Source organism: Kryptolebias marmoratus, linkage group LG1, assembly GCF_001649575.2.
Source record: "Kryptolebias marmoratus isolate JLee-2015 linkage group LG1, ASM164957v2, whole genome shotgun sequence".
Taxonomy (NCBI): Eukaryota; Metazoa; Chordata; class Actinopteri; order Cyprinodontiformes; family Rivulidae; genus Kryptolebias; species Kryptolebias marmoratus.
In genome coordinates this window covers 10,812,616-10,829,636 of record NC_051430.1, presented here as the reverse complement: position 1 = coordinate 10,829,636, position 17,021 = coordinate 10,812,616, and the positions used below count along the sequence as shown (strand labels likewise).

General features: G+C 39.6%; 2 protein-coding genes across 4 annotated transcripts in view; one reads left to right on the top strand and one right to left on the bottom strand.

Annotated features, from left to right (window-relative positions):
- Window positions 1-6,494, bottom strand: part of LOC108234958 (glutathione hydrolase 5 proenzyme) — a 12,120-nt gene extending 5,626 nt beyond the window's left edge. Inside the window, exons 1-9 of the mRNA XM_017414585.3 lie at window positions 6,001-6,494; window positions 5,607-5,841; window positions 5,140-5,267; window positions 4,970-5,065; window positions 2,493-2,682; window positions 2,242-2,402; window positions 1,941-2,087; window positions 1,561-1,691; window positions 684-901 (exon numbers count right to left, since the gene is read on the bottom strand). Of these exons, the coding sequence (XP_017270074.1) occupies window positions 684-901; window positions 1,561-1,691; window positions 1,941-2,087; window positions 2,242-2,402; window positions 2,493-2,682; window positions 4,970-5,065; window positions 5,140-5,267; window positions 5,607-5,752 (1,217 nt within the window). The 5' untranslated portion in view covers window positions 5,753-5,841; window positions 6,001-6,494. The remainder of the gene's footprint in view (window positions 1-683; window positions 902-1,560; window positions 1,692-1,940; window positions 2,088-2,241; window positions 2,403-2,492; window positions 2,683-4,969; window positions 5,066-5,139; window positions 5,268-5,606; window positions 5,842-6,000) is intronic.
- Window positions 6,495-9,487: 2,993 nt separating this feature from the next.
- On the top strand, window positions 9,488-15,330 carry asphd2 (aspartate beta-hydroxylase domain containing 2). 3 transcript variants are annotated; one of them, XM_017414718.2, is made up of 4 exons: window positions 9,488-9,832; window positions 10,845-12,037; window positions 12,437-12,550; window positions 13,043-15,330. In XM_017414718.2, the coding sequence occupies exons 2-4, from the start codon at window positions 11,173-11,175 to the stop codon at window positions 13,171-13,173; spliced, it is 1,110 nt and encodes a 369-aa protein (XP_017270207.1). In that variant the 5' UTR covers window positions 9,488-9,832; window positions 10,845-11,172; the 3' UTR covers window positions 13,174-15,330. The 3 variants fall into 3 exon arrangements, with proteins under 3 accessions (XP_017270207.1, XP_017270206.1, XP_017270205.1); XM_017414717.2 differs by having other exon boundaries at window positions 9,488-9,836; XM_017414716.2 differs by having other exon boundaries at window positions 9,488-9,900.
- Window positions 15,331-17,021: the final 1,691 nt, after the last annotated feature.

Below are 17,021 nucleotides of genomic sequence, written 5' to 3'. Positions count from 1 at the left end.
ACAACAAAGTCGATCATTGAACTGCGACCTAGGGTGTCCTGGTGCCAAGAGCACATATGGACACCCTTATGTTTGAACATGGTGTTCGTTATGGACAATCCATGACGAGCACAGAAGTCCAACAACAGAACACCGTTCGGGTTCAGATCACGGGGGCCATTCCTCCCAACCACACATCTCCAGGTCTCACTGTCACATACAGTATATTGCCACGTTTCTTTTCACAGCTCCATAACTATACCCATCAAACCAATCATCTCCAGTTGGGAATGTTAACTATTATAAGTAGCAATTTACTAGACAGCATCATTTACTTAATGCAACATTCTCTTCTTTGTATCTCATAAATATCATCTCCTTAAATCTTTTTTTAATTGCTATACATCTAGACACTGCTTTATCTCCACACTCACTGTTCCAGAGCTACACACAAAAAGAGTTGACAGTTGATTATTTTTTTATTTGAATAAAAGTTTGTTATTTCAAGCTGTAAGAATGGGGAGTTTGTATTAATCCTGTAACCTGCATTTTAAATGATATGAACTGCTTATTTTTGAAGAATACAACGTGACTGTAGTGTAGTTTTATAATTGTTTCCCCAGATCTCTGCACAATAGCTGAAATAAAGTGACAGGCAATAAACATGCACTGGATGATTTCTATAAAACTGTTCAGATACTGACACGTTATTGATGCTGCTGGTGACAGACACAGCAGATCCATCTTCAGCCAGCACAGACACATGTGTGGTACCACCAGAGACAGGCGACCTGCTGGGGTCATCATCAGTCTGGGAGTCAGTTGGATTCAGGGGGATGTTGTAGTCACTAATAAGAGTCATGTTGGTCTTAATCTTGGCCCGTATCTTGCTAGCAAAGCCGTCCTCTGTCAAAATCTTTGTCTGTGAGTAGTAGGGAATATAAAACACAGAAGAAGAAAAAAACTCTTGAATAAAATGGATCAGGGCTAAATTTCTAAAAAAAATTGACAGCATGTTTCATATTTCTTATAATGAAAAACCAAACCTTCACTACATGAATCAAAAAGCATTCACTGTAAACGGTTCAGGATGGATGAGCAGAAATTAGTCTCAGCTCAAATTTTTGACTTACTTCCAGCAATTTAAAATCTGAAGCTGTCAGATATAATAGCTATTTATATTAATTTTAGTTCAATGTCTGTAAAATTCACTGAACAATTTTAAATGTACAACCATTAATTAATTTTTGGGGAGCTTTATTAAAATCTGCCCAATTGTTCAGGAGATATTTTGCTAACATGGCAGAAAAAAAACACACACAACATTATCAAACATTATCATCCATGTTTCATTTTTTAGCAGAAGGAGTTAACTTGGGGTTGTGTGGTGCTGATGCCAGTCTCCCAGCAATCAATATCTCAGTCAAAATTTGAAATGATGATTTAATTTGTACCCATAAGCAATTTCAAGATGAAGAATTCATTTATACCTTTGTTTTATTCATATTTGAATTTACTGGTAAAAAAAAAAAAATACTGATTAATGTATGCACGTTCTTTAAAGCATTGTGTAATACTCACGTTTTCTGATACAAAGTTTGGATTCCGGATGTGTTTCTTTAATCTATTGGCAAATTTAAAAGCTTCAGCATAGAGATGATAAAAACGTGTCTTCTCATCAGAAGACTCAGGTGCTGAGTTCATTTGATACTCTGGAAATGAAACACATTAAAAATTTCATTTTTGTTTCATTTCATTTATAAAGGTTGGTCAAGGGTCTTTTCTTACAATGAAACTAAAACTAACACACATCACCAGAACTGCAGTAAAAATACTAAAATGCAACTTTAAGTAAAACCATTAAATTGGCCAGTTATTTTTGACACATTATGTTTTTGTTTTGTTTTGTCATTTTAAAATCTAAAGAAACTCCAGCTCTAATGTCTGTCTCCAGTAGGAACCTTTCAGGATGTTGAGGACGAGGCTGAGGACAGCTCCTCCTGCAGGGGGTGGGGGTATGTACATCTGGTACTCTCCCAAAGGGACAGTCCATGCATCAGTCACATTAACTTTATACATTGCCAAGTCCTGTAGAGTGAGGATTCCACCTAAAACAAACAAACAAAACAAATCCTTCATCCTGAGTGAAACAGAACAAAACTCATATCACCTGCACAAAAATTACAACCTTTGATGGATCTGGGTAGCTCACTCAAGAGTGTGAGTGATTCAAATCATTTGATAAAATCCTTCTGATCTTACCTGCCTGCTGTACATCATGGACTAAATCCTCTGCTATTTTCCCACTATAAAAACTGTCTGCACCATTATTTGCAATTATCTCCAAAGTGTCAGCCAGTTTCTCAAATTTCACTGTGCCTCCAATTTTAAGCAAGTTTCCCTTCTTGTCTGAAAATAACTTCCTAAAAGGACAAACAAAAAGAGAGAAAAGTGAAAAATGTAAAACAGCTTATGTTTTTTATTGGCATAGTAAGTCAGGTTTTCTTCTGTACCATAGGGCACGGGTCTCGTCTGTGTTTGGGATGGATGGGATGGAACTACCCTGAACCTCAGGAATTTTGATCCCCTCTCTGGCCAGTTTGATGGTCGGCTGGAAGAGAGTGGCCCACGGCAGCTTCCCATAAAGCTTGTGTGCAGCTTCATAACCTCGAATTTCTCCTGGAACCCCAATCCATTTGTTACCTGAATGGAAGAATGAAGAAACAATCAATGCAGAAAAATAAGCTGTGAATTCATTCAGTTATTAAATATTTTGGGGAAAGAAATTCATTAAATTCTCTCAGGTACTCCTCATCTCAAAAGGAAATATAAGACCATATAAATTACTTTGTTGTTATGTGAAAGCTGTTACTACTAGTTAAACTTTTGTATTTTTTTAACTACCAGTATCATTGGAACATTTTTTGTTCTTGTTATCCTATACAACCATTTTCATAAGTTAAAAAGATTATCTCAATTAAACAATGTTTTCAAATTTTACTGTACAGTACTGTTTACTTGAAGAAAAGTATGTGGAGATGCACATTTAGTTTGGTCATTGATGCACTCGCCTTTAGGTGTAGACTATGTCCATGCTGTTTTTGAGTTCAAAAAAAAATATATAAAGAACTTAGGCTACTTTGGACAAAGGAGAGCAGCTCATCAATAGAAGACATCCTGTATTTTACAAATACCAAAAAGACCCCACACCCATAGGACCACAGCAGCTACTGCAGCACAGTAGCATCGAATTTGAAATAAAGAAAACCTGCTGTAAATTAACATCATGTCCTTTTTTGAGGTTTTCTTTGTGCTAAAAAAGGACATGGTTGTTAGGACGGGCGGAGAGAGTGGTGAACCCAATGCGCAGACTCATTACAGCACAAAATAAAAATGTATTTTTAATCAAAAGAACAAGAAAACAAAAAGCTGATGGGGCAGCAAAACTAAACGTAACAAAAATCCAAAGCAATAAAAAGGCAAGGTGAGGCAAGACAAGGATGAACCAGCAAGGAAGTGGAGAAAGTGACCAGGTTTTAAAGCTGAGGGTAATTAGGGGAAGTGGGCACAGGTGAGAGATTACAATTAGGAACAGGTGAAGATGGGTGCGGTAGGAAGACAAGAGATAAACATAGAAGTGAATGATGACAGAACACAAGAGGCAGAAACAATACAAAGACAACATGAAAACAATAACCCTAAATACAAAAGAAATTGCAAAGAAAAAAACTAAACAAAACCCAAATCCTGACAGTGATGTCAAATTATAGCAAGATTTCTTTATTTTAAATTGGATTCTTCTGTTTTTAGAATCCAAACTGCAGCATTTTATTATGTATCTGTAGGCCCACCCTACAAATATCAACACCAGCCGTCACTGGATTCCAGCCATACTAATGTTTATATTTGACAATATTTCTCACTCCGTGCATGACACCATTAACTGCTTTGGAAAACTTCTTCACTGACAGACCACAGCAGACCAGATGCAAGTGTTACTGCAGGTAATTTGTCTCAGTAGTTGTCAGAGTCTACAATCAGCACTGCTCCAGCTGACTATATAAAGCCAACATGTGCAGTACTACATTGCCTAGTTTTTGTGTCCTGCTTTATAAATGCAATATACAACTATGTGTGCAGTCTCAAAAGCTACTGTACTAGATATGTCTGTTTATATTTTGATGTTTTGATGACAGAAAACATTTTTATTTTGTACACAGCTGCTGTGAGGAATTAATGGATGAGGATAATGCAATATTAGCAAGTACAGTATCTTAAAAAGGAAAATGTTCTTTCCTTTGGATGAATGCTTCTATACGAAAGCTTACAAAGAAAGGGGATTAGGTACAAAAATGCAATTAAGACTTGCATAGACTTTGACATGGCTAAATATAAAAGTTTAAGAAACTGTGTTACCAAGCCTCAAAGATGCACCCCACCAGTGACATCTACTGGTCTGCTGCAGCTATAGCAGCCATGAACATCCAAATGATTCACACATCTTAGTGATTCCAGTTCAAATGCAAAAGCAATGAAATTAGTTTTCTGCAGCCGTCTAAAATCTAAAATCCATTGTCCACACACAAAACACAGAACATAAAAGCCATTTTTCTATTAAAATGTTTAAATGTGTTGTCCTGCGTCTCCTCCTAAGACCCTGTGTCCTCATTCAAGGATATTGCATTGAAATAATGCACACCAAAGAAAAGTTTGCATCTCAGACAGTTAAAATTGCTTCAAATGTGACTTTGATGGGTATGACAACTTTGTGGTATGGAGTGAGATGACACATATCTGAACATCAATGTTTTGGAGGCATCACTGAAAGTTTGCATATGAATATCAACAACATGTACATGTGTGCTACTTTTATATCCTAATATGGTATAAGACTAATAGGTTGTAATTTTTAATTTTTTAAACCCTAACCAAAAGCAAACCCAAATTCTAACAAAATCAGAAAAAAAATGTATGCTTGTTTGTGAAGTACCTCTTGTGTTGCTGCAAGGTTTTGAATTGGAGTCTAGCACAGTATATGTCACATTTGCGGGTACAGTCTCTCTGGAGTTGATGATTTTCACATTACCTACAAAATGAATAAATATGGTCAATGAACTCTTATTACTTCAGTTGTAGTAGATATATGAATGGGTTTGTTACCAGAGCTGTCCATCACTGTGAATATGGCACCCCCTCCGATCCCTGAACTCTGTGGGTTTATAACAGAAGTGCACAGAAGAGCAGCAATTGCTGCGTCTACAGCTGAGCCTCCTTGTTGGAGGATGTCCCTGAAAAGTTCACATTGATCACAATCAGCGTTAGTCAGTTGATTGCTAGAAGACATTGTATGTTTTTGTTCTGCTTATTGGTGGATGGTTGTGGTTCTGTGTAGCTTCCTTGTCAGTCTGAGGCAATAAACGTTTGAAATTGTGACACTGAAGCATATTTGTGTAATAATTTATGCTGTCTCCCAGCTTCTTAAAGACAAATATAATTTCTGAGCAGTCTTTATTTCAAAAAGCAGGTCTTAGCTAAAAGATAGAAACCATAAGTGTTCAGTTTTAAAAAAATAAAGTAATATAAACGTTTTTTTTGTATGTCATTATTAAAGCATTATGACCACTTACCTTCCAATCTCTGAACAGGTCTTTGAGTCTGCAGCCACAGCAGCTTTAGAGAAGTCTGGGCATTTGTACTTCAGGGTAACATATATTATGACACCAGAAAGTACTAAAAAAGAAAGCACTCCTAAAAAAACCTTGCACCTTCCCATATTTCTCCTCTCTTGCTTGGATCAGTACGGTTTCTTTAGTCTTGACTGTTCAAAGTGAGACATCGACAAGGGTCGTTTTCACTTCCTTCCTGCACAGAGCACAGAGAATATTAATTTTTTTTGTTTGTTTGTTTGCAAAAGGTAAATTTGAAAAAATATGCATAATCTCTTCAAACTGCAAATAAGTATGAAGCATCAACATTTATTAATTGTGGTCATTATTTGTATGCAGAGAGGTAAACACTAACCTGAATGGAAGAAAGCGCGATGAGAGGAGCTTTCACTTTCTCTTTCTGCTGCTACTGATGAGGTGAGGATTTACTGACAAAAATGGATGCCTTTGAGTGTTTTTGATATATTGTAAAAGTAAGACATTTCAATAAACTAGCTTTTTGAATTTTTATAGTCTTATCACTTTTCTTTAAAAAACAAAACAAAAAAAAAGCCAGTTGTCATAAAAACACTTAGAATTTTCTTTTTGCGATTTTTGACTTAAACAGGTAGATAAGAAGTACATTAAGCAACAATCAGATGTATCCTGATGCAGATCAATTATTAACAAAGTTTCACGATTATTATCATGTTGTACCAACAACATCCCTGTAAATGATGGATGTTATCAGTTCAACTTTTTGAACCATGTGATCAGTGGACAATCAAATGAGATGATCTCTTCTTTAGAGAAAGCCCTGATAAAATTAAACGTGTTGTTCTTTCAGCTGCTCTCTTCTTCAGAGACTGCCACAAACTCGCATGAAACATTTGGCAGCTGTTTCACACCGGATGCCCTTCCTGCCGCAACCTGGGCTCGAACCTGCAGCCCATGGCACCAACCACTGACCTACTTTGGCATGATTTTGAAAATCTTAAAAAAAAATAATAAAAAAAATCACGCTGGCTGCGGTGCATCCTGGGAAATGCTGTCTGCAGCCCAGAGTGGTACTGGAATAAGAGAGCCCTCAGAATGCGGAAGAGATTTACCAGCGCAAACCGGAAATCAGAAAATATCAACTTCAAAATACAGGTTTGAAAGATTTTTTCAGCTTGAATAAATGTATTTTCTATAAATTGTCAGACAAGAATATAAAATTCTACTACACTATTTAGGAGGAAAATACTTTTTTAATAGGCCCAATTATTCTTTTAATTTAGATTTTTGCACAAACAAAAACATTTAGCTGAAATCTGAGAAATCATCCGAGGAGCTTTCTCAATTCAGAATTGAGAAAGCTCCTCGGATGAGAAGCGAAACGTCTTCAGCTACAGAATAGAAGTCCAGTTGTTTTTGTTTTTTAACTTTTTTTTTTTAATTCCTTAAGATGGCGGCATTTTTAGCTCATCCAAAGTCACGTGATGTCATGTCTATAGTATATGAGTCATTGTTAGAGGAGGTCCCAGATTTCAGCTTTCAAAAACCAATAATGGAGCATTAAGCCTGATAAACAGTAGGTTTCACTCTAATCAAAACCTTCATTCATGTGATCAGAACGGCCCATCTGTGAGTCAGACTAACAAAGACCCTAACGAGCCTCTATTGTTAGGAGAGTGAGGGCAATCTGCAAGTGAATGCATCTTTCATTACATCTCAGCTTGAAAAGCTCAAACTCCACACCCTCTCCATTTTGAACTGGGAAATCTCATCAGATGAGAAGTGAAACGTCTTCAGTTACAGAATAGAAGTCCAGTTGTTTTTTAACTTACACAATGCATATGGAAATTGTGTGGTTATTTATGATGGAATGTACCATTGGCTGGTGGAAAGAGTAGTCTGTCATATGCACTAGAACAAAAAGGATACATACATGCGAACGCTGTCCATAGACTTCAGTTCACTGTTCAACACAACCATTCCTCAGCACCTCATTAAAAAGCTGAACCTGCTGTGCCTGAACACATTTCCTCTGCAGTTAAATCCTTGACTTCTTGACTGAGAGAGAGAGACCCCAGTCAGCCTGGACTGGAAGTAACATCTCCAGCATCACTCCACTCAGGGCCATGAGCTCCGTCTACTGCTTTTCACTCTGCTGACTCATGACTGAGCTGCAATGCACAGCTCCAACTATATCATCCAGTTTGTTGATGGCATAATCGTGAACAGTCTGATTGGCAAGAACAATGAGTCAGCGTACAGAGAGGACGTCCAATGGCTGGGGCACTGGTGCAAAGCAAACCTATCTTTGAATGTGGACAAAGTTAAAGAGAGGGTTTTGAGTACAGGAAACAACAGAGTGATCATTCTTCACTGAGGTTAGATGGATCTGTTGTGGAGCTAGCCAAGAACACCAAATCTATTGGTGTTCACCTGGAGGAGAACCTCTCTTGGTTCCTCAACACTGGTTCCATTACTAAAAAAGCTTAACAGAGTCTCTGCTTTCTAAGAAGACTGAGGAAAGCTCATCTGAAACAGCCACTCTCTGCAGAGAAATTGTGAGCATCCTGAGCAGCCACATCTCTGTCCAGTTTGAAAAGTGATCAGTCTGGATCACAGTCCCCTACAGCAGTTAATGAGAGCAGCTGAAAAGATCTTTAAAGTCTTGCGTCCACTCACTGTAGACATCTAACACAGATGAAGCGTCCGTAAAGCTACAAATATGGACCAAGTCAAGGCAAGTCAAATTTATTTTTCAGCAACAAGGCGGTTCAAAGTGCTTTACAACATGACAACACAAAAATACAGAGTTGTCATGAAAACACACACAGCAATATAAGAAGCTAAACCAAACTTATCTAAAACATGAGCTAAGATAATCTAAATAAAATAAATGAGCAAAAGTAACATAAACAGATGAAAAACTAAGTTAGGAAACTAGGATGTAAAAAGCTAAACTAAACTTCTATAGCAAGTCATACTAGGTTATACTAAAGATAAACTGGGGAAAAGCAAACTAAGATATAATAAACTGATAATAAGATAACATAAACTAAACTAGGATTTAAAAACCTCAGCTGAACAGATCAGAAATGAAGTTAAGATAGACTAAACTGAACTAAAGGTACCAGAAGGCTATTTAAGAGTTAAAAAGATTTTAATAAAAGGCCAAAATAAGCTCAGTTTATCTCAAACACAGGCTAAACTAAATTAAAATATAACATAAGCATAGCCAAGCAAAATAAAATAAGTTTAAACAGTTTACCCCTTCACTAAAACTATTCACCCTCTAGGTTTTGACTTTTTTTTCAGTGACTTTAAAACTTTTTCACATTTATTTTATGTGAATTTTTGCTTAAAAATTCAGCAATAGTTGTTGGAGTCAACCTTGTTTGTCTGTTAGCAAAATATTTCATGAACCACTGAGCAGATTTTAAAGAAACTTTCCAATGAAAGTATTTGTTTGATGTACATTTACAATCGAATAACTTTTGGAGTCAACCCAGTTCAAGATCACAGCTAACTTACTTTAGAAAATGCAAAAGTGGCTACAACTCAGTCAGTTTTACAGACATTGAGATGAAATTTGGTGTGGTAGTTGATGACAGTCATTCACAACACTTACTCTGAGCGTGACAACAATGTGAGATCATGCATTTCAAGGTTTGACCAAAATGGCTACAACTCCATCATTTCCTATAAGATAATCTGAGTCTAAAACCCTGGGGTTAAAGGCAGCGGGAGATATGCATTCCTTCAAGAAATGCTAGGCCTTTAATACACAGCTTGACTTTTCTTGACTCCGCGGGTTTTATTTTGAAGGAACCGAACGGAAACAGTGTTCCATGTTCCTTCCGGTGCTTGACGCTGGGTGGCTTCCCAAGTGAAGCGTCAGTAGTTACATGAATGTTTCCCGAAGCCTTTCCGACGCCGCCGTCCAGCGCAGACAGGGAGTCGGCCCGTCGCTCAGGCCGGCCTGCGTAAATATATATATTTAATTTATCATAACGACGCATGTGAGCTCCAGCTCTGGCTTCTTTTTCTTCTTCTTCTTCTTCTTCTTCTTTTTGTGTTCAATTTCGGAGCTGATCCCTATGATGCTGGCGAGTGATAGCCGTCTGCCGTGTGCACTGCAGTGGTGCGCAGCTTTGCCTGGGGGAACACCTGTGCGCCTCTCCTCTCCGATGGCCACAGACAGCCATGAATGCTGAGTAGGTATGGACGCAAACTGCGCGCGAATCAGCGCACCAAACATCCACGTATAGCTGCAGACGTGGAGGTTCGTGCGATCTCTTTATTTGTTTATTTGTTTATTTATTTACCGAGGGCTTTCAGCACCCGCTGGTGTTTCGGGTGCTTGTTTTGAAGCTTATTAGTCCTGAACTCGGGCGTCTTGGATGGATTGCGAAGGGATGGAACAGGGTGTGTGTTATTCGTGGCTTCTTCTTCATCTAACAGTCTAATGGGAGCTGAAGTGTGAAGGATGGGGAGGGAGGGGGGAAGGGGGGATGTGGGGGCGTCCTGATGCTGTCAGACAGGATGTAGGGGAGGATCTGCTCGAGCAGGATAACCGGACCATTTTTGGTGAGAGCGCATCTTCAGAGTTCTGATCCCACTTGACGCATTGCTCACTCCTCAGCACCGAAGCGGCTGCTCCATTAGCATTATATAATCGTTCTCATGTAATGCAACCTGCTTTTGGTCCTAATACTGCATACGACCACATATATTCCCCCTCCCCTCCTCCTCCTTCCCTCCCTGAGGATCCATTTGGACAGCTCCTGCTGAGAAACCTATGAATGCCTATTAGAAATGTGGGTGGGTTTCGGCTCTGTTTACATAATTCACTGTGTGCTGTGTGTGTGTGTGTGTGTGTGTGTGTGTGTGTGGTGCTTAGTAATAGGAAGGGGAGATATTTGTGTTAAATGCAGCAACGTGCCCATGACTCATGGCTTTATAGAGTGCAGTACAGGGATGCCAAAATCCAGTTTTTGCTCACTGCCTGTGTGCGTGCCATTTTGAAGTCCAGCAGGTGTTTATTACACTTTGTGAGTAAAAGAAAATGGGAATGTGCTGCCAAACTAACTGAAGAAGATGTGTTTTACAGTCACGGAGCAAGTGTGCTGAGCTCAAATCTAAGGAAGCACCGTCCTATATATCATCCGTTATAACATCCTGTTCCCGTCTGACTTTTTTCTCTCTCCTTCTGTCTTTGTTTTGCAGAGAACAGTTAACCCAAGGCGCAGTGTCTGTCTGCATTTGTCTGAAAGAACAAGCAGCAGGAGTACAGCGCAGCGCAGACATCATGCAAGGAGAAGCCTCCCCTCGTCGCAGAGCGCTGAAATGTTAGGCCCGAAGAGCGACCGTGTCAGATCAGATCAGCAGGCTGTTTACATCAGAGGGGGCCAGGAGAGCTGCTCGGCACCAGACTCCATAACACGCTGCGTGTGGTTTAGGGCCCCTTTCTGTCACAGTCAAGACAAGACACTGTAACTCATTCTTCATCAGCTTTTTTTTATATTTTTATCAGCTTCAGCAGGGCAGGAGGAAGATGGAGTGGTCACTGGAGAGTGTGAGGGAGATGGTGGCCGGAGGGATCCAGTCTGTGAGGGAGTGTGAGGTCTGTGCGTTCGTCACAGCCATGTGCGTGCTGGTGCTGTTTATGTGGTACTGTTACAGAGTGGGCCGCGAACACGGCTCCAGCCCCCTGCGTAGGAGGTATCTGAGTGGGTCCGGTCGGATCGGAGGGGTGGTGGGGGGCTTCATGAGTTCAGACTGTCGGGGCAGGGGGAAAGGGAAGCACGGATCAATGCTGGAGGAGCAGAACGGCTTTGCTTTTTGCCAGTCATCTGAGTGTTTCCGCTGTACCAGCGCTGGTGAGAGCCTCAACCAGAAGCTCTATCACAGCCTGCAGGAATACGCCAAGCGCTACACTTGGTCAGGTATGGGCAGGGTGCACAAGGGAGTTCGTGACCAAGGCCGGTACCTCAACAGCCGACCGACGATCCAGCGGCCAGAGGTCTTTTTCCTCCCCGACTTGCCATCCGCCCCTTTCTTCTCCAGAGAAGTGCAGAGGCACGACGTGGAGCTGCTCGAGCAGAGCTTCCCAACTCTTCTGGCTGAGTTTGAGAGCATCTACCACCAACCTCCAGCCCGCAGTGGCTCCTCCCTCCCGCCGGGATGGAAAGCAAACAGCACTCCTCGTGGGCAGTGGTGGACCTACTACCTGGTGAACCAAGGCACCCCTTTGGTTCTAAATGTCCGGAGATGTCCGCGGGCCTGGAGGGTGCTGGGCCAGCTGCGCACCTTCATCGCCAACAACGTTTTCGGAAATGCCTGCTTCTCCGTGCTGACGCCCGGAGCTCTCATTACTGAGCATTACGGTCCAACAAATGTCAGGCTGCGCTGCCACGTGGGTAAGAGAGTGAAGTGGACTGAAAGTGATGAAGCTCAGTGTGTATTCAACTCAACACAGCAGCGGTTGATTTCACAAACAACCATATTTAAACACGGTGTAGGAGCAAAGAAGTAAATCAGCTGCTGTGTTGTTTTAGTCCATATCCTCCTGAGAAATGTTGTACCATGTGCAGAAATGGTTATTGTTTTCAATGCACCTGAGCTTTGATTCTATTACCATCTGTGGAATGACTATAAATAGTAATGTTTATTGTTTTGAAGGCAAGACCTTTGATAAAAGCTTTTAAAGCAGAATGCTGTATACATACAGGACACTAAATGGAAGTTAGATAGCATCTCAGAATATATATAAACACTGTATTTAACACATGGATGGACTTGTTATTTTTCTCTGTTAGGACTCAGAGTACCTCCATCCTGTGAGCTTGTAGTTGGTGGAGAGCCACAGTGCTGGTCAGAAGGCAGCTGTCTGCTTTTTGATGATTCCTTCCTCCACAGGGCTTTCCATGACGGTAAGAGGGGACTGAAACTGTCTTTACTGCCCGCCGCCATCAAGGCTATTGCCTGTGTCTTAGTGTGTTTGTTGTCTGACTTTTGGCAAAATATCTCATAAACCAGTGGATGGGTTTTCATGAAACTATGAGAATCTATTCACTGGATGTACATCTACAACTGATTACCTTTTGGAGTCAGCCCAATTTAATTTGTCCGACACAGCTATATGACTTTAGCCAACACAAAAATGGCTATAATGTTGTCAATTTTACAGATATTGAGCTAAACTGTGCTGTGGTAGTAGCTGAGACTCTGAGCACTAACACATTACATCTTTATTTGAAACATGTAAGACAGTGGGTGATATGCATTCTTTTCTGCAATGCTGCTTTTTGATTTATTTTCCTGAAAGCGCAACATAATCCAACATTAGGAAAATGGGGGTAAAATGATTATGAATCTGATATGAGATTGTTGTTGTTGTTTTGTTGCATTGTTTGTGTGCATAGGCAACCCAGAAGATGGCCCCAGGGTGGTCTTCATGGTGGACCTGTGGCACCCCAACGTGGCCGCTGCCGAGAGACAAGCCTTGGACTACATTTTCACTCCAGCCCGCTTAGAGGATAAGGAAGGGAAATAGGTGTGAGTGAGAAACCATGTCTGAGTAGGAGACAGATGGCATTAAGATATGTGTCTGTATTACTGGGGAGCAACACTTTTCTGCCTCCAGACCAGCTTTCACTTTCACTGTGCGCATATTCTACAGCTCGCACAGTGTTGCCCCTAACTCTCCTTAGCAGACGACCAAACATTGGGCCTCTTTTATCACCTCTTTTATTCTAGCTGTGTGAAATGCACACTTGCATTTGGTCAGAGTGTTGTAAGGACATAATGGTCCACGCAGCCTAAAAGTGGCACAGATCTCTGTTTTGATATCCAATTTACCTATACAAAATGACATAAAGCAGGCAGGAATAACACCTTCAGAACAGGCCGTCATTTATTATTTTTTAAATATTTAGGATAAAAAGTGAGATAACCTGCACTGTTATGTGCTATTTCGTGAAACCAGGCTGTGCATTTGTGCACTTTCAGAAATTATAAATTATTTACGTACATGTAAGTCAATGATATCACTCAGCAATTGCTAAATGTTTCTAACTGTGGGCTAACCCTGGAGCAACATGGTTTCTGACATTCGAGGTGCAACTCATGTCGTATTTTGGTTCAGTCATATTTTCGTTGTCATTTAAAGCTGTTCAGTAGGAAAAGAGCAAAGTACACAACACGGCTGCTGTGTAACTTAGTTCAGGTTATCTCTCACAGCCTAATGGGTCCATAGGCTAACCAGTTCTATTAGCTTTTAATGAAGTGGAGTCACTGGGTAATCATTTCTCAGCCTGGAACCTTCATCTCCAACCCCGACAACATGGAACACCTGCAAGGGCTAAAATTATCGATCATTTACCGTTTTTTATGACTCAGCATCTCCATTTGATTCAGTTTGCCAGGAGGGTCACACAACTAATGCTTCAAAAAGACCCATTTTCATTTATTTCAGAATGTTCACATCTTAATGAATGACTGGGCCCTCCTGCTCACAGGATGTTGACACACTGTCATGGATTGTATAAACCTTTATGAGTTTATGAAATCCCAACTCAACTTTTGTTAGCCTGCACAATAATTTAAATAATATAACCAAGAATCAACAAAGAATTGTTTTTTTTTTTATGCAGTGCAGGATCGTTTTTAGAGCTTGATGTAAAGTTGGGTAAAATACCGTCAAGATTCTTGGAAATTTAGGACCAAATGGGTCCTAAGTCTCCAAGCAAAATCCTTTTTGTTTGTTTTTTATATATATTTGAGTTGTTAATTGAGGTCCAATGTCAATGATGATTTGAATGTTTACAGAAGCAGCTCCTGTCTCCGTCCTGACGCCTGCCAGTGTGGTAGTTAATTGTGCGCACCTGTGAAAATCGGTCAGGCTTTCACAAGACATGGATCAAAAAGCACATTTTAGGTCAAGTTTTTCTGAGTCGCCAAGCGCTGTGACACTAAAGATGAGTGTTTTTGGTAAATTTATTCAACTCTTTTCTTTTGGTTGCATTTGATATCAGGTTTGTATTTCTGTAAATAAGGTTGAAGTGGAGAAGAAAACAAACACCCTGAATGGTCCGAGATGTTCTGAAACGATTGTCTTCAGTGCTTTAACTATTGTGTTGTCTTGAGTTATAGCTACAGTGATTGCGAGTCATTCTCTGAATCAAAGAGCCAATCATTTTTGATAGATTCGATTAGTATGTTCTGTAAAACGTTTCTGAAGTACTCTCTTTGTTGTTCTGTGATGTTTATTTTTTTCTTTCAATCACTGTAATTTTGCAGCACAGTGTGGTTCTCCATTATAACAGTCACAACCCTTAATTATTCAGCAGCACTTTGTGCATATACAGTCAAAAAGGCAGTGAAAACTAAACCTTTCTGCTCTACTTGTCCACTGCAATTCCAGATGCCCATCTGTTCAGTTCTAATGTTTACAAAGGTGTGATTATTTACACACTGTTTACAACATCTGATGACACTGACACACACATTTAGCTGTGCATAATTGGGTTTTAAATCAGCAGTGTTGCTAATCCGCTAAAAGAAAATGAGTCCCATTGGCTTTACACGCACTGTATAATGGGGCAACCATTTTGTTTACATTTGAATCAAGGATTTATCCTTTAACACTTTCTTGTGTGGATTTTGAACAGTATTTCTGTATATTTAATAAATGGTCAAGTATCTTATTTAACCAGCTGGTGTCAGAGTTCTCACTTTAACAGGAATGTTACAGATTTAAATCCAGATCTGTTGGTGCTTTAAATGTGTAATCAATACTTGAGTGGGTTTTTCTGTGCTTGGCTCCTGTGAAAAGCGTCCTCCGGCAGATGCATATAAATATAAAAAGCAGTCGAACAAAAGAAACAACGTGGCCTCTTTTCATCCAGATGTAATTTTCACGTAGCGGCACATGGAGGCATAATAATGCAGAAATGTCTGTGCTGTTCTGTCAAGAGTTGTGCTGCTTTAAGAGAACATGAAGCCAGAAAAGTCAGCAGCTTTAAACCACTGTGACAGATAAAAACAGAAGTGTTCTCGTTAATCTTGTGCCTATAAAATGGTATTTATTATGATTAATATTTAGTTACACAGCAAGGCTCTGTATTCAATATTTTAAACTCAAATCAGTTTCCTCTCAGAAATAAGCTTTTATTCAGGATCTTAAATTGTGTCATGTAGTGCAGTTTCTGAATTATTAAAGCAGGCTATGCGATAGTTTAGGCTATCGTAACCAGATCGGAAGAATATCCTTTTGAACACTGAATTGACATGAAGGACCAGTATAAATTGAAATTACAGTAGAAGGACCTAAATATACTGGCTAAGCAGCTAAATAAATTGGACAACCCATGGGATCAATTGGTCTTTAATAAAAAGTAGAATTATTTAGTTTATGAAATACAAGCAGGGTTCCAGAGGCACAATAGCAAATAATAGCCTACTGGTGGGAAATTTGACTAATTAATCCTTTTTGAATAATACAAATGCACTGAAGCACCCTTTATTGCTACAGTATTTGCCTGTTATTCTTCCATTTCAAGATTTTTTTGGTTTGCTACTCCTCCCACAGCTTTAGACAAACCCATACAAAAATACATCAAAATGTTCAGCTCGATTGGGAATAGTGTTCTGGCTGTTGGTAGCTGGAGACTATACAGCATAGATTAAATTATCAAAAAGGAAAAAATGACTTACATTTTCCATGTATACGATCCTCTTCGGAGCTCTATAGCTCAGACATGCTTTACAGAAGAAACATTCAAAGTTTAAATGGGAAGTTGTGACTCTACTGGTATTTTGGTATACCCTTTATGGTATTTTACAAAATCACAATTTAAGTTTTATGATTTGTGGAGATTTCACCACAGAATGTTCAACATAGAGTGTGATGATGTCGTGGACTCTAACCTTTGAGCTATTTGTATGTTTAAACGATTTCGTGCATAGTTTTTACACTTTTTTATACAATGTATGCATCCAAATATAGGTATTTTTGTCCTCTTTTGCCTGGTGTGTTTTTCAGTGTTATGGGACTTACAGTTTTCAGTCGTATCCCCTCAGAGTTTAGCACACGCACAACAAAACTCTCATTGACTTCCACTGTATTTGAGCTCGGAATTTCCTCTTTAAAACAGAAAGTGGCGGGTCTTTTGTCATCTCTTCCACATAAAACACCTAAAAATCGACATGTGTGACAACAAGATGCTTCTGCTACTTATTCTCCAGAATTTTTTTTTTCAATATGATGTCAGATTTTTATATAGGCCTAATGACTGCTTGCTTGAGGCTTACTTTCTAGTCTGCATTTCTGCCTGTCTTACTAAGAGGTGTGTAGATACATATGGTGATGGTATTGAGGCAGCAGCTTGAACACCCATATAT

Bases quoted from the DNA above. Each gene is read 5' to 3' on its own strand.
- asphd2 (XM_017414718.2), top strand. From the start codon at position 11,173: ATGGAGTGGTCACTGGAGAGTGTGAGGGAGATGGTGGCCGGAGGGATC. The intron at 12,038-12,436 runs GTAAGAGAGTGA...TTTCTCTGTTAG, and splicing joins CAGGCTGCGCTGCCACGTGG to GACTCAGAGTACCTCCATCC. The intron at 12,551-13,042 runs GTAAGAGGGGAC...TTGTGTGCATAG, and splicing joins CCACAGGGCTTTCCATGACG to GCAACCCAGAAGATGGCCCC.